The 27,493-nt window shown below is 39.4% G+C and overlaps 1 protein-coding gene across 1 annotated transcript in view; it reads left to right on the plus strand.

Moving 5' to 3' along the window:
• LOC120801336 (inactive dipeptidyl peptidase 10-like) overlaps window positions 1-27,493 on the plus strand; it is a 201,847-nt gene that overhangs the window by 94,362 nt on the left and 79,992 nt on the right. The window contains exons 2-3 of the mRNA XM_040148211.1: window positions 21,952-22,066; window positions 25,502-25,597. Coding sequence (XP_040004145.1) covers window positions 21,952-22,066; window positions 25,502-25,597 — 211 coding nt within the window. The remainder of the gene's footprint in view (window positions 1-21,951; window positions 22,067-25,501; window positions 25,598-27,493) is intronic.

The raw sequence follows: 27,493 nt of genomic DNA on the forward strand, positions 1-27,493 counted from the left end.
TTAATGGCATCGTAGTGGTGGAGTGGTTGGCGCTGTCAGCTCACAGCCCTTAGGTTCTGGGTTTGAAATCGCTGGACTGAGCTTTTTTGTGGTCACATGCTCTCCTCATGTCCGTGTGGACTGTCAGTTGTTTGGGTTTCTTCCTACAAGCCAAAGACAAACAGGTAAGGCGAAATGGAAAATGGCCTGTCCAAATAGTTTACCTGCCACTGTATTATGTCAGCCTGATGATAGACTGGTGACCTGTCCAGTCACACAGGATAAAGTGAGTATAGAAAATGGATGGATGGATTTTGCTTTTTAAATAGCAAACCTTGATACTGTTAAAAAATATCAAAAAAGCCTTGGAGACAGGTGGATACATTTTGTGGATATGACACCACGACCCAGTCTTAACTACTTCATCCTAGATTTCAAAAATCATAACTTTTCCGGCTTTTCTTCATAAACATAAAGAAAGTATGGAAGTCCAGTCAGCCAACACTGAATGGGTGTACTGGAGCACTCTTGGCAGTGAAACTGGACAGTGTGGCCAAGCTCTCTCTAATTTCTCTAAAAGAAAAACCTGAGAACAAACTGACTCATTTGACATTGGCGGGTCTCAAGCTGAGTCACTGCCTCCTTTAGCCACAGACATAATACAAGCTGACTGAATGGCTGACCTGTGTGAGTGACCCTATGGCCAGTCCAGGCTCTTTGCAGTCAGTGGGGTGTATAGACTTACCACCTGCCCTGACTGAGTGTCCTCCTTTGCTTTGTTAATAGAACTGTTGTTGTCTGTGCCAGGGACAAAAGGCAGGTGTTAGGAGAAAGGGATACCTACATTACTGTGAGTAAGAAGACTGGTTTCACACACTGTGATCCTCTGGCCTGGGAAAATGTATTTCACACTAATGGAGAAAATGCCCAGGCTTCTGCTGCTGTTTCACAATGGCTTCAGAGAGAGTTAGAACGAAAGGATGAGAATGGGAAGGAGAAGAAAGAAGAGGAAGAAGGGGTTGTGAGGGATGAGAGATACAGAACTTAGAGGGCAATATGAGGGGAGAAATGAGTAGAGGGCAGCTAAGAGAAAGATGTAGAGGAGGCAAAATACAGAGGAAAAGAGAGGGCAAAGGTGGGAAGACGGGAAACCACAATGTAGTAAATGACCAATTGATATAAAGAGGATCAAGAGGATGATGGAGAAGACAAAATGAAGTAAGAAAATGTGCTAAGGTAAGATGGGTTTGAGTAATACACAGAGATGGGACTGTGAAGTACAGGACAGATTTAGATACACACAGGTTTCTTTGGCTTTATCAAGACAAAGTCATGGTGTAACTCAAGAATGACTCGTGAACAATTTTAGCAATATTTTAATATTTACAATGTATCAAATAGCATTATGAAAACGAGTGTCTTTGGTAATGATGAACCTAGAGAGAATTACCACCTGAAACTGCAGCCACCCTCAGCTTTACAGAGCTGCATAGTGAGTTTTGGCTCACTTTTCACAGACCTGCTTGAAATGATTGGCACCCCTGAATTTTAAGAACAGAATTATAACATTTTCAGAAATAATTGCAAATTAACCAGTTTTGTATAATCAGTATATTGAATATAATGTCCAAAGTTACTGAAAAAAAGAATAAAAAGACAAAACTTTTATAATAGTTAAATAATACAAACACAAAATGTATGCCAGACACAACTGTTGGCACCCTTCACGAATATTTGGTTGCAGTACCTTTGGCAACAATGACAGCCTCTAAATGTGTCTTGTAGCCATGTAGAAGCTTCTTGCTCCTGTTTGCTGGTAGTTTCTGCCACTCTTCCATTGCTATGCGTCCAAGCTCCTTTAAGTTTGCAGGAGTCCTTTTTGCAATGGCAGATTTCAGCTCTCTCCAAAGGTTTTCAGTGGGATTTAGGTCAGCACTCTTTGCTGGCCAGTTTAAAACAGTTCATCTTTTCCTTTTCAAACATTCTTTTGTGCTGCTGGATGTCTGCATTGGGTCGTTGTTCTGCTGAAAGACCCAAGACCTTCACCTCAAACCTAGTTTCGCTCTAAAATGCCTTGGTAATCTTCTGATTTCATCATTCCTTTGATACATTCAATGCCTCCAGTACCAGAGGCAGCAAAGCAGCTCCACAGCATGATAGACTCTCCACCATGTTTTACTGTAGGTAGGATGTTCTTTTCCTTATGGGCTTCATTCCATCGCCTATAAACAAGCTGAAGTGCTGCATTCCCACAGAGCTCTACTTTGGTTTCATCTGTCCATAGAACATTATCCCAGAAAGACTGTGGCTCATCTATTAACGGTTTTGCAAACATTAGTCTTGCCTTTTTTCAACACCAGTTTTATGACCTTAACCTCAACATTACGAACTGTTGAAACAGGGATTTCAGGATCTTTGGCGATTGCCTTGTAGCCTTTGGAATTGTTCTGTTTTTTGATAATAGCATGTCTGATGCTCTCAGACAGCTCTCTCGTCTTTGCCATTGTGAAAAACAAAACTGGTAACAATCAGCCTCTTTTTGTGCTGTAAAACCATCATTCATCGGTTAATTCAGGTCATGTGAACACTGGAAATTAAGCACAGGTGTGTCTTATTTGTTTTTTACTTTGTTTGAAGAACTAATTTAAATTCATTAAAAGGGTGCCAATAATTATGTCAAGCAAGATTTTTTTTTAATTTTTATTTTACTATATGAAAAGTTTTTCTTTTTCAGTAACTTTGGACACTTTAATAAAATATTTTGATAATACATAATTAGTTAATTTGAATGAATTTCTGAAAATATTCTAAATTCTGTGCTTAAAATTCACAGATGCCCATAACTTCAACCAGAGCTATAGCTGTGCAGACCACAACTTTACTGCTCTGGTTCACTCTCATCGCATCTCATAACGTCGTTTTTGGCCGCAGCAGCAGCAGCAGCTGTTTTCAGAGGAAAACCTCTAAAAAGCTACTATACACTACGTGCTCAGCATCAAACAGCAGACAGTCCCAGTCAAGACTAACTGGTGAACACAGTGGAACATTTATCAGAGGTATTTCAGATATTTCCCTCAGGATTCGGTCTGGAACAAAAAACAGAGCTAAAGGGAGAGAGAGAAGACAAAACTCCAACTGAATGATCATGTTGCTCTGTAACTGCTGGATGTATAAATAAGCAACTGTTTGCTAACGGGTTCGCATATCATCCTGAGAAGTTAATGACATGTCAAAACCAAATGGCAAAAAAAGGTTTACATTTAGAATGAGTTCATTCATATCCTGCACTACACTATGACTGCACTTTGACTTTTATTATTCTGTTTATTTTTTAGATATGTTGTCTTAATGCCTTTTTAATGTTTTCTGTAAAGCACTTCTAATTACCCTGCTGTTGAAAGGTATGAATAACCTTGCCTTGATAGGAGGACTAAAAGTATACAGATAAGGTCAAGTCTTTCAATGTGGGTCAGTGAAAGAAACAACTGATGCTGTTAGTTTCCCAGCCCAGTATCCCTATGAATTATGTCCATACTGGATGATTCTGCAGATCACAATTTACATCCAATGACGTAAATACGGCGGGGTTAGTATCTATGAATGCTGTATGCTGATAACAGTGTTTTTTCCCTTTTTCTCTGTGGGTAGGTCATTGACAGTTCACAGTAAATTGATTCGAGGAAGGGAAAGAAAGACCAAGAAAGGGCATGCGAAGATTGGAATTTTAGAAGAAGGCCCTTAAAGATTGTCTTTATGAAGAAGGTTTGTTGCAAATACTAAAGCAGCCAATTTGAATTCAGGACATGTCTTTGGACAAATGCACTATAAGGTCATCCTAATAAATGTTCAACCCACATCTGTACTGATCTGAATACTGAGATCATTCACAGAGAGGTGCGTTTCAAAAATACCACAAATATGCTTACTCACAATGTACTTAGGGGACAAGGGACACAGGCTTTGCTTTCACATTTTCCATCTGTGAACTGCATTTAGATTTGGATTAATTTCTTTTTGGTTTACTTTTATCCTTATTTTCAATCTCAGCATTAATCCAGTGGTTACGACGTCTTCTGTCTTCTGATTATGCATTGCTCAAAGGCACCGGGCAGACATCTGTTAAGGGAAGGTTGGTAGCAACTCTTCCACATTGACGTTTCTGTCTGAAATGTTCCAGCCTGTGTGGTGATTCACACTTGCGACCTTCATGTCATAAGCTTTCCTCTGTATCCCGAGGCGGCAGGTGCCCCGAATTAACCAATGCTGACACATGTTCTATCCTCGAAAGGATTAAAAGGCAATTACAAAGTTTGAGTCATCAGTTGTGACACAGACAGGGAACAGACTGCAGTAAAACCCGAGATAACAGGAATTAGGAAGAGGGAACCGTCAGACCTTGTGTGTGTGTGTATGTGTGTGTGTGTGTGTGTGTGTAGGTGTGTGTGTGTGGGGGAAACAGGGTGACTTGTAAGTACGTGTATGCGTGTAGGGAAAACACACAGCTCATCTACCTTAATCCACTCAGATTTGATGGGTTCAGGACTAACTGCATGGTATCTTCCAGACAGCCTACTCTGAGATTTTCTGTGAATGTGGGCTCTGTGTAGATGCATGTCTTTTTTTTTTTTGCACTGGTCTCAAAAATGTATTACAAATTTACCCTTGCCTCAGGCAGCTTTCTTCAGGAAAAAAACATCAGCTCTAATTGAGATGCCATAAATATACCCTCGCTGCCCAGTTTTAATTGTAGTGCTGGGTATAAGGACGAGTCTTGTTCCAGAGTGAACCACAGAATTGTCTCCTGAACAACAGCAACAACAAAGGGAGCAATTACAACAACAAATGTCCTGGGAGACATACTCTCTCTGATGCAAGTACTTCCTTTGTTGTTTATTATTTGAGCCTGTATAATGGCATATACAGCCTACTTTGGTAAACATGAGCATTCTGTGTGCAGTTTCAACCCAGTCTTGCAGCAGTTCGTGAAATAGTCGCAAAATATAATCTATTGATTCGTGTGCATGGACTAATCTAACCACAGAAAGGACTCTATATTCGAAGCCTGGTCTCTGGCGTGTGGTACACCAGCCATCAACCCCAACCACCTCCTGGCGCCTTCAATGCTGTTAATGAACGTAGCGCTTCATCCATTCAAAAAAAGATACACTTCCAACTGAAATACATTAGTTTGAAGGTGGCGCTCAGTGTCACGAAAAAAAATTGAACATCTGTGTCTATGTACACGAATCAATAGATTAAATTTGGTGACTAATTCACGAACTGCTGTTAGAGAGGGTTGGCAGATCTCTGTTAGGATGTTAGGTTTTTTGGCCGCTGAAGTTGAGATTTTTGAAAGAGTTGCCTCGTGATACCATTTAGAGCCACTAGCGGATAAAGTTTCTTTGTGCAGATGGATATTTTTTTTACTGATGCACATTACCGTCAGCTTTCCAACAACATGAAGTTGAGACACTAACATCAAGCACACACAGATACTTTATGATCTAAATGAACCAAAGTTAATTATAAACCATGAAATTTTGCCGATCATACATTTACAGTATGTGTTCATTAATTCCATGTAATATATGCCACTGGGACAGTTTCTCCCGAAAATGGAATGAGAGAGATCATTTTTAGTTTACTCCATGAATGTTATTCTCATTAATATTGACAAGGTGGTGCTTGCCAGGCCTTTACTCACCAATAGTTCATCAGCTGAGCTCAGATGAAGTGAGTGTTTCTGGCAAACAAGGTTTTCTGCACTTTCAGGACTTATAGTAAGCACTGAGGGCAGGCAGGGATCGATTTCACTCCCCAGGGTAGATAATCAACGGCTCATCTGGAAGGTAGCACTCTGCAGATAGACAGATAGACCACCACATCTGAGCAGGTAACAGGTTTCACATCAGTTGTAACAGTTGGTGTCAGAACAATGAGAACTGCACAAGTCTTAAGAAAATGTAAGGTTTATTACAACTTGGATCCTATCAGTATAAAGTAAGACGAGCCTGAAGCAGCCAGAGACCTGACTCCCCTGTTAGCCTAATGTGTTTGGGAGAGTGTACAAACAGAATGCTAAAACTAATACTGTCAACTAATGTCATAGATTAGCGGGCCAAATCATCAGGCCAAACAAAAGTTAGCTAACTTCCTCTTTCCTTTAGAACACTGGCATACACCTGGCCCTTTCACCTCATGCAGTGTCTTTGCCTCATCTCTCCCCAGCTATGCGTCCCCCTCAATTCTTCCGCGCTTCTGTGGGAAAGTGTGCCTCACAGTTTTAAATCCTCTGGGTTAGATAATCTGGACAGACTGTCGGTTAGTTTGCAACCTGTCTGATAGCGTGACTGCTCATGTTTCTTCCCCTGGCGTTCTTTGTTGTTGCAATGTTGCCACATTCCCAGATTTCAGCTATTTTTTTTAGTGAGTATGTTATCATAGCTGATAGAAACAACGTCCGTAACAACAAAGAAAAGTTACTTAAAACTGATTAAAAACTAATCTGTGCTATTGTGACATATACCAGAGGAACATAGTCCTATGTTGCTCCGGTATGATCATATACTGTGTAATCCTTCTTGAGAATTTGTCTTCATGTCAGTAATTTTGCAACATTTTGGAAGATTTTACCGATGTTGTCGAACTCCAAGGTTGGTCCCAAATGGTTCCAGCAGTACTGACCCGGGTAGGATTTGTTTTGCCACGATGCCAGGGTGAAATGTAGGCCCAGGAGCGCCTCCTCAAATGTCTAAAATGGGCTACATTTTTCATTTTCCCCACTCAAAGTTGGGCCTCTGGCTCAGCTGCCCTGCTCCTATCTGTGTCTTACTGCTTGGCTGTCACAATTTAGGTGTGCCATGCTGAGGAAAATAGAATTGAATGAGATGTCTATTGCCAGCATGATTACAGTAATAATCAGTAGAAATCATTTTATATGAAATTCTTAAATTTTCAGTTTTTATCTTGGTCCCTCCTTGTAAATCATGTCCATTGCTGCTGTCTGTGCTCCGCTGCTGCTGAGGCTGCCAGTTAGTGTCAATATACTGTAGAATGATGCAGGAAAGGTGTTTGCACACCCTTCTTTCTGCAGAGCATAGAAAAGTAAAAAAAAAACTCCCATACTGCATTGAAAAAAATAAATAAGACAGTATTATCAAAATGCTATTATTCATTTTTGAATATAGTCATTCAATCAGCGGGTTTTTTTTCCCTTTTCAAATTCAACATTTTGCCTGTTGGTGTTGCACCAGCGCAGGCTGTTGGTTATCTTCTTCAGTCCGCTAAAACATCGAATTTATAAAGTAAGACTGATCTTCACTTTACTGACCATAATTAGCGTAAAAGCAGAAATAATGTAATTCAACCCACTGCCTCATAAACGGATCTTTGCAACATTAACCCTTTTTGCCGGCTTGTTTTTGAAGCTGCCATTACATGAATCAAGATATCACTGACATCCAGAGATCTGATGACTCCATGGGTTAACGCGATCCCGTGGGATTGCACATAAATAGTAAGCCACTTTCAGGACATTTCGCTTGTAATGTCTACGCATTTTAAGTGTAATAAAGTCAAGCATACCCAAAACAATACACTGGACAACACTGTCCAGTTGTTTATTGTGACATCCAAAATCTGAATAATGATGACGATGATGAATCTGGGACCAATCAGACGCCTCCCTGATGGTATTATGTGATGGATAAGAATCTAAAACATCTAAAGTACTTAAAACCTGTGCACAGTACTGTATTTCCTTTTGTACTCAAATTCCATGAAAAAAAACAAGTCTTGTTTGTGTATCCAAAGTCCTCTATGTCTTAATCCTCCATAGAGCTGTAATTATTTCGAGACAGTCCCAAATACGTCATCTTGCTGCCAGAAATACTCTCTGGAGCACCGAATGTGTAGATCTACAGCTAAAAATAGTCCTCAACAAATACACTATTTACTCTTGTCTGAGGGCCGGGCTGTTTCAGGAAATTACAGAGCCTTTTCAGATATATATATATTTGTTAACCATTTGTAAAGATTTTCACCTTCAGTATGTTCAGTTTGAACTAAATACCAAAGGCAGGGTAGAAACATCTGAAAGTGAAAATGAGAGATGGATTTTTTTCCCCACATTTTTAGTTTTAGTGTGGGGATTTGTTGACAATGAAAAAACTTAAAGAATGACTTTTGCTACCTTTAATTTCCAGTTGGGATGGCATCTGTAGAACTAACCTAATGATGTACACACTGCTGTCTAATTATATGATACACCTAAATATAAAACCAGTCCTCCAACCTAAACAACCATATAAGTTGTTTGTCCCCTACTCTCTGATGCGACCAGCATATTAATGATGTAATATTTCTGTTTTACCATCATGACATAAACTATTACTACTGCAACAGCTGCTGGACGATGCTTTGATGGCGCTTATAAAATCGAGACTATCCTCAACAAAAACAGCATTGGTTTTTATACTGATGCCTACAATGACCTATGTTTACAGTACAACTAAAGTGAGCCCTTGAAGCGAAGTGAATTATGACTGTTGTCTCTGTGAAGCAAAGATGGAAGTGGCATGATGATGTAGTACAACAAAACTTTTTAGGGAAGAGGCTGCATGGAATGGTTGGGTCGCCAAAGCAAGGCGAAACTGTGGTTTGCATATTTGTGTAATAACAATAGTCAACATTAGTTTCTTTTAACCTAGACTGTAACCTAGAAGTTTTAGTAACCTTAACTTAACCAGACCTTTACCAAAGATATGGAAAATCATAAAATACTCGCAAGGATAATTTTTACCAAAGTCAAATCCGACACTAAGGGTGCCGGAAGAGAAAACAGATACAGTTAAGATACAATACAATAATACATATAAGTTTTGAAAGACGAAGAACAACCTGTATATTGTTGTCTCATGAGGAGGATGTGTTTTATAAATTCTACCCAGGTCAGGTCCGCTCCAGCTCAAATAATATGATATTGTTTCTTCAGATCCCAGTTGAAGAAACCAGTCGAGTTTGATTAAATTTGACCGCTTTCGACTAATCTGAGGGTCTGTTGAGAGGCAAGATTTTGAGTCTTAAATCCCCTCACAATATGAAGCCTATGCATGCTCTTTACACTCTTGAAAATGAATTCAATCGGGACACAACAGGTACACATCATTAAGTGTGGAGTAAACGATTCTGGAGAAAAACCGTTGACATTTGCATTAAACAGCAAAACAAATGCATGCCTCCCTTTACTGCTCCTTTAGAAGCCCCGCCGCCCTAATTCATGAATGTGCATCGCCAAGGAGCCAGCACATCAGCTGCAGACAGCGATACTCACAACTCTCCTGCTACTATAGCTAACAACACACCAACAACAGATCCTAGCAAACCAGAAAGTAGGCGAATGTCCATGGGCAAGTAATTTAATGTTACCAGGCACACCAATGCGACACAGGTGCCTGCCTGCTAGCTAACCAGTTGGGATTCGCTTTCACAAACATTAGAAAACAGGACAAAACCATACTCGCCTGTAGACGTTCCTTCCATCTACAGAGCCAGGGCTGTGTAAGAACACTGGATTCTTTTTCAGCGCACCCACAGAACAAAGAGCCAGCAGACCATGAGTAGATATTCGCTGAATTGGGCAAAAACTGTATTGGATTAGAATCGCTTACTCCATCTTTAATGGCCACCAACAGACTTAGCCCCAGGATATGTAAGGGTCATGGTAATAACTTAAGCTGATTAAGATCTTGAGGGTAATAGTCGTGTTATGCAGTGCAGCCATTGTCTTCATTTTTTTATTGCAACACAGCCCTGCCCACTCTAACACACTTGGTGTGACAGAGTGGGCAGATGCCTTTAGGTATTCTGTTGTCAAGACACAAAAACTACATAATCACCAAGGGGAGAGCCACTGTAAACATCACCGATGGTGAGATGATCAAATCAGTTGCTGAGGCACACCTCTTCATCCGACTCCCTGCTGAGCTGTCCTTCCCTCTCCACCTCTCCATCCCCAATAATTCCCTCTCAACTAGCAATTTTATAGCTCAGTGCCTGCTGAATCCTCCAATGTCACCCTATAAGTAAAAAAAAAACACACAGCGACACTTTTCAACCACACACGGAGAGACAATTTCCTGTCTTCACACAGACACATTCAGCTCCATGTCTATGAGCCTCTGTGGCTATTCCTGCTCATGTCAGGTTCTCCTTTCGGTTTTTATTTCTTTTTAATAAATGAGATTTGTTTTTGAATTGGGTCGGAAATGGCTAAAATCTTACCCAGAGCCTAGAGTGTAATTTTCCTAGGAACGTAGCCAACCCTGTCTAATTGCATTCAGAGATTTGACTGCAGGGGACAGACGAAGGCTTTGGAGCTCACCATGTAAATGACAGAAAATCACATTTAAATGTGCAGAGAAAATTCAAAGTAAAAAGCTGATTAATGGAATTTGCTTTATTGGCCTGTTTCCTTCATATACTTTAGGTGGTTTGAATTTAGATTTATCCACCATAATGGTGTAGAGCCAATGAATTCATTTCCTTAAATCCTCGCCCGGCCTTTGTTTGTCCAATAATATCAGGCATTGCTCCTTTTTTTGTGCATCAGAGACTTCAGTGAGGCTGGCATTAGAATTATTAAACCTTAATAAAATAAAGAATATTAAAACGTCTCTAGGCAAAATGTAAATACTGATTCTTAATCTCAAATGCCTGTATCCCAGTCTGGATTGCTACTTTCTTTCAAGAAGATTATTCTTCTTCCAGCACTCACAAGTACCCATACAGTATGTGTATTGTTTCGTAAATTTTCTCTCACTTATTATTCAATAGCACTGTAAGTGAACAATGCTGTTGAAGGCATTGGAGTTCAGATAAACAAGTCAAACAGATGTTACTGAAGTATTTGTTTCTCCTTCTTCCTGTTCTTTATCCACTAGCAAACCCAACCTGACAGACACATTTGCATCATGTTTGCCACATGTTAATCCCGCAGCTGGGGATATTATTATTAAATATGTATATTAGGTTACGTAAACTACCACCTGATTTAAACACTTATTCATTCACTCATTTAAACACAGCCTAAATATACATCCAACATTTACATCACAAGAAAAATACAAGTGTCATCATGTCTTCGAATGTGCTGAACATTCTGAAGTACGACTGTTCCCGTGATCTCACTTAATGAAAATATACAGTATATTAATGTTGAGTTTGAATTGCCTGATCTGAGAATTGAGAATTTTCACCCTCTGTCTTTTTAACTCATTGTTTGAAGGTTGGTACAAATTCCACTGCTTTGCTTTTCACTTATTCATCATTTGTTACTTCACTTTGCTTTGGCTAATCGAGGCATTTGCTTAATAAAAGTGAAGGCTGAGCCAGCTCGGGGGCAAACTTACTGATGGTTCAGGAGTATTTCTTAGATATGCAGAGATACTGCGTCATATTATGTTTAAATATGCCAGAGACAGTTACATACACATCCCCGAGGAAGGTGTGCAAGGCCACAGTTTACCTAATATAACAAGGTGTATTTTTTCACCCATTAACAATTTTACTGCAAAAACAGAGAAGCAAAGATACTTAAATTCTGCCGTTTATTGCAAATGACAGGAGAGAATCAAAACAATGCAGTTTTCATGAGTAAAACATTGTAATATTAATGTTAGTGACAAAAGAGATTTGAATATTTTTGTTTTACAAATCGGAGGCCTGTATGCTGCAGCCTTATGTTAGTTTTTTTGATGATGTAAGTCTCTATGTGAGGCTTACTGATAGGAATATACAATACATTTAACAGAGACTGTAATCAGTATGGCAGCAGTTACTGTGTACATTTAGTATAGGTAATGTGAGCTAATCTTCTGTTCATATTGAAAGCTTATTGATTCATGAATTATGAAATGACTTATTTTTATTAAAACGTTGGCAGTATTAAAAGACACAGAAATAGAATGATGTACAGTATGCACTGAGACTGTGTCCTATTTTGAGTAAAGGGATTTTATAGGTATTCACATAGAAGCATAAAAGCATCATCCCATTTCAACTGTATATGGAGTATTGGGGGAGAAAAGTGCAAATAAATCGGTGCTAATTGTGAATATGGCCTTTACAATAACTGTGAAGCCATGGAGAGAAGTTATAAAAGAAACAGGTAAATGGCTCCTCAAATGAGAGGTTGACATTCACAGAGCATTTACCATTAGCCTTGCTTTTCCTTTCTTTAAATTCTATCACTTAATTGAGAGCTCAATAATATACAATGTGAGCCACAAGTGATTTTTTGCAGCACAGTCCCTGGAATGCCAGTAACTAATGTTGCGATTCTATTGCTTCTATATAGCTAATCTCAGCATTCATATTAATATTCAGTAATACCATTGCACTGCTTTGTGAGTCAACAGCCTCTTGTATCTGAAACCAATATGGTAGGGACAGTGACTAATTGAGCATTATTTCACAGGGACTAAAGGCCAATGGCAGTGTCCTTCAGGGCAAGGCTGATAATGCTAAATACAATAAGATGACAACATGTAGCTAAGCTTGCCATTTCCTATTAGCCAATGGCTCAATCTCAGATGCTAAGCATCAAGACCCCGGCACGGCTTTGGCTGGGGCTGTCAATGATTCACGAGGCAGAGCGAAATGGTATTTCATGGGTAAACAAAAATAAGCCTGTGCAGATGGCATTATTTTTTTTCACCCTCTATGACCTGCTGTCATTGTTAAAATGGCTCAGCTTCTGCTGAAATGCTGCTTGTCATTTGTCACACTCTCCAAGGTCAGAGTCCAGGAGAGGGTAAGCTCACAGCTCTATAAATAGCCTGACTCCTCTAACAGTATTGCATGTGCATGTACGGGTGTGCACACATACATGCACAGCAAGCCAGTGGGGAATAAGGATATCCGCAGGAGTTTGATGAAGATGGCAGAAATATTAATCAAACACCTCAGAGGCAGCATTAGCATTCTAATTTTACATAATGTTTGATCATTCTCACTCTCTCCTACTTTGAAAATTAGATGTATGCCAGCAATAAGTACAACAAGTACAGGGGGATGTGTAGGGTTTGCCTAGGAGCTGATCATGTTAGAAACATGCAGTATTTGTTTAACGTTAAAATAACAACAGTCTTCGTCAGCCTAAATGACCGTGCTCTAGCTTATTATTGACATCTCCTATAGCTTTCAAGTGCAGCGAAGCCGGCAACAAAAGATCACACTCAACAACAGCTGAGAGGACAGTGAATCCCAACGTGCAGAGCTGTCCAAAATACACAACGAACATCTGTCATTGTCTTTTGTTTTTTTTGACAGGCTGGTCTCATTCATTGTCTCCAGTGGAGGGGGAGGAGGGTGAGAAAAACAGTGTACTTTCCTAAAAGTAAAAAAGTTGCATGAAGGGACGCCGACAGCTGACACATTCCCAAAAGCGCTGTTAGTCAATTAAAAAAAACCAGGGAGTGCCCCTTTGACAACATTCACAGTAACACAGCTCAATTCCAAACTTTTTCTCTGCTCTCGAAATAGGCCTCATGTAGTAATGCACTCTTTCCATTAAGTTGTTTTCTTTTGGTTTTGTAGGCTATTCTTCTTATTTCAAAGATAGATAATGTAATCACAGAAAATGACTTTAGTTAGCACACAGCTTGGCCATATGGTTGTTAAGGGACTGCTCTGCAGTGAGCGGGAGACCTTTTCCCTATTGTCCTATCATCTTCTTTACTGCTTTTTTTGTTTTTGTTTAACGCAGATGTCGTCTAGACATGAAATATTGAAAATCTTATGAAATAATCTTCCCACAACTGACATACTCTTAACTGAAATTGTGGGTAAATATTTAAAGGGGCACTCCACGGATTTTACACATTAAGTTCATTATCCTAGTCATGGAAAGTTTCACTCAGACAGATGTGTATTTTCCAGGGATGGGGTCCTATAAGATTTTATCGAATCAGAATCCAATTCTGAATCAACTTTTCAAATTAAAATCCTTTCAAATCACTTATGGATTCGTTAAGTGTAGTTTGCTTAGTGGGGAATGAAGCAAATGTACCGTTATTTTTTTCACTCAGCGCACTAACAAAAACAAACTTCAAGGGTTTTATGTGACAAAAGATATATGTCGAGGGTTAAGAATCTAGCTTCTTCTAATCACATTGATAAATTGTTCATCTTAAATTTGATTTAGGGGCCAAGCATGACACTGACACTAACTGAAACTGAGGTAATCAAACCTAAACCATGCACATTCTACTGTGCTGTTGTAGGGCTTTCACCTCATATTTTGTCACTGCTCTGTGACGTTCATTAGGCCTTGTCCTCATTTTGCTCTTCACTGGGGGCTGTGCTGCAGCTGCAGAACATGTAGAAGCTAAAGTGAAATAAACCACAGTGAAAGTAATATGCATTCTTGCATGCAAAACTGCATGCGTAATCTTAAGACTAACTCGTCGCAATGCTACAGGTCACAGAATCTGACAGAATATGTTGTAACAACGCTTGTGGGCTGAGACTGAACACTCGTCCCTCTCAAGTTATCAAAAATTCTACAAGTTCTTACTTTAACATGTTGGATGGTAGATATTTAAACAAAGGACCTGTTGTTTGCCCTTTTGCTGTGAGTACCCTCCTGCGAATCTTACATTTTGTAGTTGTTTTGTAGCCTGTAGTGTCGGAGAGAGCTAGAAAAGAGACTAACAAAATAGAGAACATGAGTAAAATATTTGATAGGGGATTGGATGACCGCAGAGGAACTTGGGTATTTTACCAACTTGGATCTGGATCCGAAATGGAACCCATTCCTGTCCTATGTGTAGCAGCTTTGTGAAGTGTGAGAAAATAACCACCAAATGTCACCAGGATCATTTAAGCTACAACTTGGATTTTTTTTTTCTTAAACAGAAAGTCTGCATTACAATTTGGGACCATGGCATTTGAAAGTTATGGGCATTTACATGGCAGGGAAGGTCTAATAAAGACAGTTGAGAAGCACTGCTATGAAGGGACAGAAGTCAGACTATCTTGGCCTCTCGTGCTTTGTTTTTGAGCAGTCTTTTTAAAATCTGTCCCTTGCAAATTCACCAACTTTATGGAAGTGCAATGATAAATTGCTGGAGTACCCCGGTAAATTATAAATGGATAAATGAGATTCTGGTTTTAGAAAAACTGCAATGAAATAAAGTTAGAAGACAAACTTTCCTCACTTTAAAAATGTTCCTGTGGACACCCTGAATATTTCATTGTTAGCAGTGGTGGTGTCAGTTCCTCAGATCCTGCTGGAATTCAAGCACGGATTAACATCACCACTACTGTTCACTCGGCTATGCCCCTAACAACAAATGTGCCCCATTATTTTCTGTGGTCTGCTTGACTTGATGAATAATTGATTGTATTGACTGAGTGTGATGGAACTGTCCCAGAGAGAGCCAGGTAGAATTACAATCAGAGTCAGATAAATTAACAGAGGGTTCTAATCATTGTCTCAGTTGAATAAATAAATAATAACTGATGGAAGTAAAATAAGAGGCCAGAATTTGTACACATGCAGACACGTGGTATTTCTTGTTGCTCTGCCAGGACACTGTGATTCAACACACTTTAAATACATTTATGATTTCCTATTAATTTTTTGTAACCCTCCTAAACCCCATTTGGATGGTATTAATATTACAGGGGAGGTGGGGAATAAAATATTAACAAAAGAGGAAGCGAAAAGCCTCCCCAGAGGGGTTCAGGAGAGTTGAGGCGGGGTGAAGGGAGAGATGTGAGGCAAATATACTGCATTGTTGAATTTGAGTCAAAAATCATACTCCTCCCTCTTAGAGTCATAACGCAGTCAGACCATAACACACAGACATGAAACACATATTGAAATCATTCAGTGTGACTTACACTTCCAGAGGATATCATTATCTCTGAAGTCTATTGCAAATAAACATCCATAAATCCACTTGAAGAAGAATCATCTGGTCTTCAAGTGTCCTTCAGTATGTATCTGATGGTTGTCTGTACTGTAATGGGTACATTACAAGCAAGAATTGCTATTATCTAATTCTGCATACTTTTAATAGTGTCAGTTTGTCAAAATGTAAACAAAAACAGGCTAAAAAACAGGTAAAAAATTTTAAATCGCAAGAGGACCAGCAAAAACAGTAGCTAATTGCAGCTGTGTTATTACTGGGGCAAACATGAAAAAATACCCACACACATGCTGAAAATAACTGACCAGCACAGGTGATGTTAAAATCAACCCACCTCCCCAAAGAAAATAAATCCAGTCCGAATGGGACTCTTCAGGGCAAGCTCTAGCCATTTTGGCGCCCTAGGTGAGATTAGGATGTGGTGCCCCCCTCCCACTCCACCACCACCACATAAACCCACCAGTACTGCCTCAACACCACCCACTCCTTCCACAGTGGTACAATGGCTACAGCATTAGCCATTATAACTGATATCGGTCAGCAAAATTTCAGCGGAGCGTCTTACGTTTCAGGAAGCAGCAGTTATCCACATAGCTAGCTACTGGCTTGCTGCGGTGAAAAGTAACTAGGTACATTTACTCAAGTACTGTACTTAAGTACAAATTTGAGGTGCTTGTACTTAAGTATTTCCATTTTATGGTACTTTATACTTCCACTTTATTAGTCCACTACATTCATTTGACAGCTTTAGTTACTGGTTCCTTGTAAGATGAAGATTTTACACAATGGATAATGTAACAAGCTTTTAAAATACAACACATTGTTAAAGATGAAACCAGTGGTTTCCAACCTTTTTGGCTTCTGATGTCTAACAAAAAGCAATGTGTAGTTGGGGTCACATTTCAGATGTCTATGTGTTGTTAACAGCTCCACCAAATAGTGATCTTTCCCTCTAAACTTCTCACATGGTTTCACTTCAATAAATGTTCAAATGATCCACTATCTCACCAAAAATCAAAGATTAGAGAAAAAGTCCAAAAACTGGAAAAAGATTTGTGCGTCTTTGTTTTTTCTTCTTTCCTCTCCAATTAATAATCTCAGAACTCCTCATATTTATCGGACGTGCCTGTATATAAAACTGTAGTTCAGACTAGCTCCACCTCCAGCAGTTCCAACAGCAAAAACCTGCTCCACACTGATGCTTCAGTATTAATCATCTAATGATGTCATATATAATAATGTATCAGTCACAGGGACCACACCAGTACTTTTACTTTAATACCTTAATCACATTTTGCTATTAATGCTTATGTACTTTTATTTGAATAGGGTTTTCCATGCAGGACTTTTACTTGCAATGGAGAATTTTTACAATGTTATATTGGTACTTTTACTCAAGTAAAAGGATCTGAATACTTCCACCACTGCATGCTTTCCATTCCGATTCATATCCTCCGATCTCTAGCAGCTATCTTAGCATCATTATCTAGCATTAGCTTTATTGCTACTTAGCTAGCCAGCTGCAACAAATGAAACATCCTTTCTTTTCCTCCTCCTCTTTTCCCTGTTTTTGTACTTGCACACCTGAAGACTTGGCCCTTTGCATTATGAAATTTTGAGCTAATAATAATTGAAGCGTCCCGGTACCCATCATCTCCCGCCCTCAGTGCACAGCACAAGTGCAAGAGCAGAAGAGCAAGAGCACAAGTGCAGTGCAGGGCAGATGAAAAAATTGTGAGGAGCAGCAGTGTTTGTTCCATTATCTTGTCAACTTGTGAAAGACAGTTAGAGGAAGCTCCATGACGAGTTAACAGAATAAAACATCCGTTTTTATTGATAGATTTGTTTTATTTCCCCAGCCCAATGTATTACCTACTGTAAATGCCCATGGTGAAACTGGAAAGCTCATAAAATCGCTGGTCATGATCAATAACATAGAGCTCAAAACGTATAGACGGAGGGAGATTTGTGTGATTTGAACAGCTGCCTGTGGAGATTACCCTTCACTTTGCCAGAGAAAAAAAAAGACTGAGTGCATCACACAACTCTCTATGAGTTTATTGTTTTATTTTTAAAAATGAAGGTATATATGTTCCATAAAACAGATGATTGAAGGATGTCAAACACATTTCAAAAAACACCCCCAGTCTTAGGTATAAGTCCAACATACAGTATGTTTAACACTATTAGTATTACTGCAAAAGTAGTTGTCACACTACATTTAGCGAATCTAGCCTTCTGACAATATCAAAGGAATATATACTCTGCCAATGCAATGATGCTCCTCAAAGTGGTGACCAAATCTTTTGTTAGAAGAAATTACGTCCTGGTTGTTTTATACCAACATTACCAAAAAGCTACCGAGTTACTCTTACACACTGAGGGTAATGTCAGAAATATAATGAAAGTAATAATTAAAGAAAAGAAAGAAAAATTTTAAATATGCTCACTGTTTTACAAGAAGGTAGGTACAGACTCATACAAATTTAATCTCTGTGTTCACTTTGATTCAGGGCGTGTTTAGCCTAGCTTAGCACAAAGACTGGCAGCAAGGGGGGAAGCTAGCCTCTGCCCAGGGAGATATACTGTACATACCTTAAAAGGTGTTTGAAAAAAAACGGGAAACCTCTGTTGAAACCTCTCAGTTTCAAGTCATATCTTGCCAGCTAGTGAGAAAACTTACAGCTACTTACTTCAAGATACTATACCTCAAGCTAGCGTATTTCTTAAAATGTCTGATTATTACTTTAACCTAAAGTAGAATAACTGATTAGCTTATCTAAAGTGCCTGTAGCTTAATTTAAAACTCTCCACCTCTGTCTTTAAGGATATAGGTTTTAGTGTTTGCTCAGTCAGTAGGTTGGTTTGTTGTACTTTCCAGTTGTGTGTACAGTAAGCACCACAGTAAGGGGTTGCTTGTAAAAATTTTGTTGCAACACTTTTGACATTTTACTCTGACATTTAAATATATGGAATTATGCAATCACTGCAGATATGACATGGCAACCTAAGCACCTTAGCAAAGACTACACATAAAGTCTAACGTTAACAGCTAATAATACCCATGCACAACAAACCCACACATTCATAGATGGCAAAGCAAGTAAGCAGTAAAATAACTGTCAGACTTCTACAAGTTATCCTGGTGTCATTTTGAATATGCTTAAGAGGGATGGAGGAGACTGGTCAAGTAAAGAGATATGTTTAAAGGAGCAGGCCTTTGTCCTTGTATTTTTCCTATCAGGCACAGAAAAATGAAGGCACAGGCTTTACTGCCAAGCCTGTCAGGAGTTCATTTATAACCCCATGTGTCCCTTTACAGACTTACAAGCATGCATCTTTATGTGAAGCAAGTGAACACATTCTGAAAGTGAATGACATGCTGGCAGAAAATCCCTGGAAAAAAAATAGCTAGTTGAGAAAAGAAAATATTCTTAAGTACTCAACTTCAGTTATAGTACTGTTGTCTGATGGTTTTGATGAGGTCAAATGTGGCATACTAGTATACCAGTAGAGATGACATCTATTGTGTTTATTTATTTATTTTCTTTTAAAATAATAATGTGTCTAATCAACTCATGTTAATGTCAGAGAGTAAAGGTTCTGACAATACTCTTTAGCTAATTCATTTTTTTTTTTACATAGATTTATAGATTTATTTTTATTTATTTTTTTACATAGATTTATTGAGAAATGAATGTCTTCTGATGAGGGTCTAATGATTATGATAGAGCCCAGTTGCTGTCTCATTCCTTCTGGTAGGCTAACCGTTTATCAGGGCCCTTTCTATGCTTCTGCAATAATGGTAATGAAGAGACTAAGCTGGTCAAAATTCTCTTAGTGGTTCTATCATTGCTCATAATTAGGTCAATAAATTGAGGATGATGATTCAAAAGTGGCTGAATAGGAAATTGGGGGAGAGAATGAGACAGGGAGAAAGTGCAGAGGAGAGGGAGAAAGAATCTCATGCATGGAGGCACAAGGGCAATTTAAAGTTGTAGTCAGTGTTCAAGGGCACATCAGCCTTTTGTGCTGTTAATGAAATGAGCAGTGGTCCAAGTCCTGATAATAGATCAGTCGTATGAGTCCAATGGGGGCTGTGAATAATGTAAAAACTGCATCCATGTAATATGTATCTAGAGTCATGGTGACAATGAATAGCTCCTGTTTGTTTAAGAAGGTCCAAGTACTCTGACGTTCATGTTCACGTGTTATTCAATGTATGAAAAAAATAATTATAAGCAGCCAAAATGACTGGTAGATGTTTCTTGTGGCTGGTAACATTGTCTACTCTGTCTAGTACATTGTGGTGCGTGCTAAATAGCCAGGGGTTAACTTTAGTTATAACTGGCTCACCAGTCGGTGGTATTTCATTTCTAGTCACTACTGGTAAAAAAAGTGAGCCTCACTGCTTTTAAACCACCATGTCAAGTACTCAGTTAATGAATTTCAGAGAAAATCTGAGCGAGATATCAAGAGAGGCTTCCTAGTAAAAGCAGGCCCTAGCTCTAATTGGCTGCCATTTGGTTGTCCCTCCCCTCCAGCGAATCAAGGTGTAGTAGTGGGTTGGTAGCCAGTAATCACTGCATTTCACCTGCAGGGTTTTGTGGGCAACCGAGGCCAGGGGACGCTGCGGAGTGAAGAAATTTATAGGTGGGAGGGTTAATTCACCTTATCAGAGGCGACAGATGGGGTGGCAGACCCAGTTTAAGGACGCAGACATGGAGCTGCAGGAAAGGGCTTCACGAACTCTCCTGGAAAGCTATTCCACTGTAGATAATATCAAACACAGTTTACTCCAGTGGGATGCGGTGACTTTTACAGATAGGCAAGAGGTGACTAAGAGCCAACCGACCCCAGACTACACTTCTATGGTAAATCTTCAAAATATATACAACTGAAAGTGACACACTCGAGTGATAATGCTCCACAAGACACCCTGACTTGTCGTCGTCACCCATTTACCATGTTGTTTATTAGGACAACTTATGGTGATTTGAGATGAGAAATCACAGTCTCATTTGCTCGTTTACTTGAACTGCTACCTGTTAACACTTTGGAATAAAAGACTGGTTAAGTAGTTTTCTAATGCACAAGTACAGGGTCCACAAGCATCTGCGCATGTGTATAATAATGTGCGCAGTGTCGTTATTAATGTCAGAAGGGTGGAAGCTGAGTCAAGGGCGTCCTTGACAAGCACGCTCATCTGTAGCTAGCCATGGCCAGCCACCCGTCAGAGATCCCAGGGTTACCCACGATGGGGCATTCAACAACGTCCCCAAAAGACGCCCCTCTCAGTGGGACACGCCCATGGAAATGACCGAAACGACCTATGCAACGGCTGGTGGTCAACTTGGTTTACAGAGCCAGCAGCCTACTGCGGCCACAAGAGGGCATTCAGTTATAAGATGAAAGCAAACAAGCAATACGAGATCCTTTATGGGGCAGAACGCTGCTCTGAGATGTAAGAAAAGATGTCACTTCAACGTCGGTATCGTGCTGACTGATGTCGAGCTCTGGAAAAAACTCTGGCTTGATTTGAAGGAAAGGTTGACCACATAATGATTGAACCATGCAAGTACTTTCCAGCCTTTCAGCACTGAAACATGATTCAGACACTCTGAGTGTCCTTTTTTGGGGCTTACAAGGTGGCTCATGCAAAGCCCATCACCATGCAGGGGACTGGATTGAAAACACAAAGCCTCAATGTGACCCATTTTAATAGGTATGGTAAACACCGACAGCGTTTACGGTGTCTAAAACGTGATCATCGGGATGGAGCTGCATTGCTATGCTTGCATATGATTCGGCTTTCATATTTGCCCCTGAAGAAATATGTAGCTTTTTACATTACATGTGGTGTCTGTTAAGGTGTTGATAACAACAATTAAGTTTGTACGTATCCCATCTGTAAAAATTAAGGAATAGAAAGAGACTACTGTGTGCATCTAGCCAAGCCTCTGTCAGCAGGAGAAGGGACTGTATTCATCATGAAACTCTGACTTCCATTTCTCTCTCTCTCTCTCTCTCTCTGCAGGACCTTGGTGGGGTGAGTCCTCCTCAGAGGAACTGGAAGGGGATTGCTATTGCTCTGCTGGTCATCCTGGTGGTCTGCTCTCTCATCACCATGTCTGTCATCCTCCTCACACCAGGTAATGCACATGATTGCTCTCTGCTCTGTGTCTGGAAGGCCCTGTGTTTACATCTGTTATTACATGCTCCTGTGGCAGATTCTGGAGACTGTCCTGTAAAAAAAAAAAAAACAACCCATAGGCCGTCTGTGCAAGTAGCTTATTCTGACTTTTACGTAAGTTTTATTGCGTGGTGACCTCTAACATTGGTAGTAATTATGACAGGAGCAAAGGAAGAAGTCAGGTGACTTAGTTTAAAGAGGGCCAGAGTCAGTTTTAGGAGGTTGGGCCGACATAACACAGGACTCCACGCAGGAGAACGTTGTTTGTTTCCCCGATAATTCATTTTATTTCCTTTATCCACGAGTGTTTGACAGTCTTGACTGGGTGTTTATTATTGTCACCGTGATGATGAAGGTCCAGTACAGCTGTCACTGGTACACTCCTATGGGTCCTTTTCGAGGATAGGGACCAGCAACCTATATGGTCATTTAGGTTGGAGGACTGTTGCTTGTTCAAAGACTCTGTCCCAACATTGTTTACAAGTCTACAACAAGAACTGAATGTACAATGTGATATCATGCAGAATTGCCTTGCATGACATTAAGACGTTAAAGCAGCATTTATCAATATTTTCGACATTAACAATGGATCAAATGACTATTAGTAGTGTGTATACTGGCAATCCCACAGAGAATCTTCACCCAGCTCTGCAGTTTCGCTCAGCCCTAACAAGCTTATAAGCTTCTTTAACTTCATGATTTTGGTTTCAGGGCCCACAGATTCTATCGTAATCAACAAAATTACAACAGAATTAATAAATGAATGCAGGTTTAAGTATTTTGGAGTTCAACAAGAGTCTTTAATGCTGTAAGAGTCTAAACATTTAAAATTCTCGCCCGTTATAAACTTGAATGGCTGTGGATGAACAGATTATCCTTCTCCTGATGAAGATGTAAGTACGGTGCGGTGCTGCCTCCTCCAAAATATTTGAAATGTAAGCTGCTGAATGCTGTGGATGAGATTGGAAGAATATGCCAAACTGAGTTGATCCACCCAGTAAATGAGGTGGTGTGGGTTTTTCTCCATGACCTCTGTTCACTGCTGATTTCTGTCTGGTGTCCAACTTAAAGTTGCACTAATCAATCTGATTATATGATCAATGGATCAAATGACTATGTGTAATGTGAAAGGGTCGGTCATTGTGAGGAACCCACATAGGATTTTCAACTGTATTTCCCTCAACGCTACAGAGTTTTTTAGCATCTTTCAGCTCATTGTTTTTGGTTTTACACCACTTAGCTTTACTCTTTTGGTTCAGTCTCATCCCATCAAGTCTGTTTCCAGCGGTTTTTTGGTGAAAAACCTCTGTTTTACTAACTGCCTCACCTGCACCAAATGGGATGGACAAAGTTTGCGAATAGCCTTTGAACATAGTGTAGCATTTAACAGATGTTTGCTGTTTGTTTGCTGCACGTGTACATAGGTAACAGTTTGCTAAAATGTTTTTGAAGCCATATCAACTTCAAAAAGCTATTGTATGTCAAATATGTGGGATTTTAAGCTTGTTTTGGAGTTCTGCACCCATTTAGCCCAAAAAACAAAACAAAACAAAATAGAAGATATTGATGTAACTTAAAAAATATTCTGTTTGTGTACCCTATATTGAGTATTTTTAATATGTGATATCCACAATGCTCAAAACTGTTTTTGGACCAGTGAGACCCCTCAGACCACTAACCTGGTGTCTCTATATTTCACAATTGTTTGATCCACTTAGCGGATTACAATTTTTTGGCTATTTTAATACTTTTTACATTGTATACCTGCTCCCAAAATTATGAAAAAACACCCAGAGTTACTGTAAAATCATCAAAATCCACTGCCCATTCAGCCTCATCCTCCCCTGGTTTATTCCACGGTTGGTTAGACTTTCATTGCCTCCATAAACAAACATGCCGTGTGGAGTTATCAAGGAAAGGCAATATGGCTGACATTCAAAATGACTTGGCCCATCTCTTCTGCTCACAATCAGCAGCTGTCCTATTCAGAAGGAGTTTGCAAATGCTGGAACATCTTGAGGATTTTCTACCCCAGTAATGATCATGTTAGTGAACATATGAAATGGCATTGTGAGAAAAAATATTGTTCCACATGCATCTTTTCCATTCACATGAATCTTGAATGTATGTGTGTGTGTGTGTGTGTGTGTGTGTGTGTGTGTGTGTGCGTGTGTGTCGTGTATGTGCCTTTAGGTACATCCACTTTAAAAGGACACACAATGCATTTCTTGTTGACTTGGAAATGTGAAAGCCTTGTGGCGACTGCTAAAGGTTGATTGCATTTTTTTCTTCAGGTTGCAGGGATTAAAGTTTATATTTAACCGGGCAGAATCCCACTTAAAAACCCAGACCTTAAAGCAACATTAATCACCTTTTCATTCTGCCGTTTGCTGCGAACTCTACAGGAATATGCAGGCATGTACGCAAAAGACTCTAAAAAGCTCTGTACAAGTGCAGAGCTGGTATATACATCTCTGTGGACTTGTCACCACAGGTAACCCCAGTCACGTTTTGCAAAGTCATTTGATCTTTGGGACACAGCCATGGCTGATTAAAAAGAAAGAACAGGATTCTCAACGGTAAAGACTGTGTAAAGGTTGTGTAATGTAATGTAGACTGACCAAGGCTGACAACCCCCCACCCATTAAAATAGAACCATGTGTCATTATGCCTTAGGGTTTGTGTCAGTGTTTTGTATTATATCGACTGATGTTAGTTTTTTAAATATACACACATTTCAGAAATAAACACTGTGGTTAGGATACCTCAGATTGATTTATCAAAGAATTGTGACCAAGGACATATTACAGCTGAAAAATCAACTTGTTGGTGCTCTCTTATTTGCTTATGTGTTGTAATGGCATCACTCTTTCTAAAGTACCTCAGACATATCTTTGGCTTTTCTGTACTGTAAAGTCTTTTCACTTAACAGGCTAACATATATGCTAATACTATATATCTTTTATACTGCACACTAAAATCAACCAGTTATATCGGCCATAATGTTAAATGGGTAGGAATATATGATTTTGTCAGGAACAAACAGTACAACGTAAAAATGTGGCGTACTTTTTTCTAACTGCACTTGCACCACCTGTGTTTCTAAAGCTTAGTCTTTAAGAGATGCACACAGGTAATGTATCCTCAGGACACTTTTGGTGCCCAGAGTCAAATGTTTTACAGGGCGACTTTTGTATTTTCGATGTTTTTATGTTAGGAAACATCTAAATGCTAGTGGTGAGAGTGAATACCAAGGACAGCTAATGTTGAAGATTGATTTGGAATTTTAGCTTGCTAGATAGAATTGATGTATAATAACTGGAGAGGACATCTATATAGTACCCATATATTACTAAAAAGGCCGTGCAACTTAATTTATGGCTTGTTTTTGCAGCTGACAACCAAGCTGGAAGTGACACCAAACTGACTGTGGAGGATTTGTTCAAACCTGAGTTCAAGGTCCATGACCCGGACGCCAAATGGATAAATGGTGAGTTTTGCTGTTAATTCCTTCAACCCTGAATGGGAATGAGAGGAGTACCGAAATGGATGTAGATATATGTAGAAATGCAGGATGTATTGTTCAATAACCTTGAGGAGATTTATGCTCGCTTCTATGCCCTACAAAAGCAACATGTGGAATTGTTACTAATGAGGCTTGATTATAGCTTTCATAAGGCTTTAATTCCTGCCTGTTCCATGCAATGACAAAAAACATCACAAATGTGATAGTCTGTATTACTTAAATTATACAGTGACTTGAGTGACAGTCTTGTAAACAGCCTGTATTACCTGTCTCCTACTTCATGCTGCGATGCAGACTATATATTTATACAAAACACACCTGGACTTACTTGACATTAATGATATCTTGATGAGTTCGGAGTGTGCTTTGCAAAAGCAAACAATGGGACTGCTTTTGTTCAGCAGCAGGAGGATGACATCTCTCTCTGCTGTCTCTCTTGCTTTGTAATTACAGCTCACTAAAACAGCCAGCAGACGGTTTTAAACAAGGCTGACATGTTTCACCCTAGCTTTACCTTACATCTAGTTATGCAAATTCAGATGTTGGAATCTATTTTCCCTCTACTTATGATCATTGTATTGATTCCTTATTTGCTAGAAGGGGATCATATGTTAAGCCGGGAACGCTCTGGCTGAAAATAAACCACATCAAGTGAAGTGCAAGTGAATCTGATTATGGTTTGCTTAAAGTGAGGGAGAAGACAAGGATACCTCCGAGGAAAAGGATGGATAGGATAGTGGGGCTCCCACATTGCTCTCTGTCTGTCTCCTTTCCTGCGGATTAGTGTGTTTGTTTTGGCTTTCCTCTTTATTGCCCATCGACTGTGTGACTCTCATTCCACGCCCGGGAAGAAGAGAAAGAGGCAAGGCCTTTCTGTCCATCAATATTTCATTCCCAGGTGACATTTTTCCGCTATCTTTGCAACGCCATCTCATTCCCTTAGCTGACCTCAGGCTTGACAGAGAGAGCAGCAATGTTGTGTGATGAGACAGTCAGAAAAGTTAGCTTTATAGGGTGGTTTGTGGATGGATGGTGCAAAATAGACCCCAGACAAATGGGAGAAGATAACAGACAGACGAGTGAGAGGGAAGATTGATCGCTAGGATTTGAAGCAAAAATGAGATTTTCTTTTTCCTAAGACAGAGGCTTTGGAGGTTTTTGGTTGAAAGTCTTTCATCTCTGTCTACATTAGAGTTTATCCGAGAGGGTACATCATGTGGTCTAATGAATAATCAAGTGCAAATGGGTTGCAGTAGAATAACAAATCCCTCTTAACATTAGATTATTTCATTACCACAAATATGCCATAAAATACAAATACAGGTGTCACACTCATCATTTCTAATTCAGTAATGTATTACTGGTTGATTTTCTATGTCTTATTTGTATATTTTTTATGATTAAAACATTAATTTTTGATCATACAAATAGTAATTTACTAGAAACTAATCATGTAAACCTCTAAAAAAAAAACCCTGTCATTTACAATGAAATTATCTGTTGTTTTGCTGAAAGAAAGGGGGAAAGCAAGACAATGAACTACATGACTAGTAGATGTAAGGTGTAATTTGATCTAAATTTGAAAATAAGATCTGCTGGGTAAGAGCATCTGTTTTCAGCAAGTTAGTACCTTGCTGATGAGCTTCAATAAGAAAAAGTATGGTGTGTTTCCTTGTTGAGTGTGGTTCATTCAGGCTTTATTTTGAACTTGCTGCGGACCAAACAATCAGTCCCTTTGTTTGTGTTTTGAAAGCCTTGTGAGAGCAAGGCAAAAAGAACCAGAAGAATGTGCGATGGTCGAAATGGGATTTTAGCATGAATTCCAAAACAGAAATATTACATTTACTCAATCCTCATACT

The sequence above is a fragment of the Xiphias gladius genome, chromosome 16 (genome assembly GCF_016859285.1).
Source record: "Xiphias gladius isolate SHS-SW01 ecotype Sanya breed wild chromosome 16, ASM1685928v1, whole genome shotgun sequence".
NCBI classification, from domain to species: Eukaryota; Metazoa; Chordata; class Actinopteri; order Istiophoriformes; family Xiphiidae; genus Xiphias; species Xiphias gladius.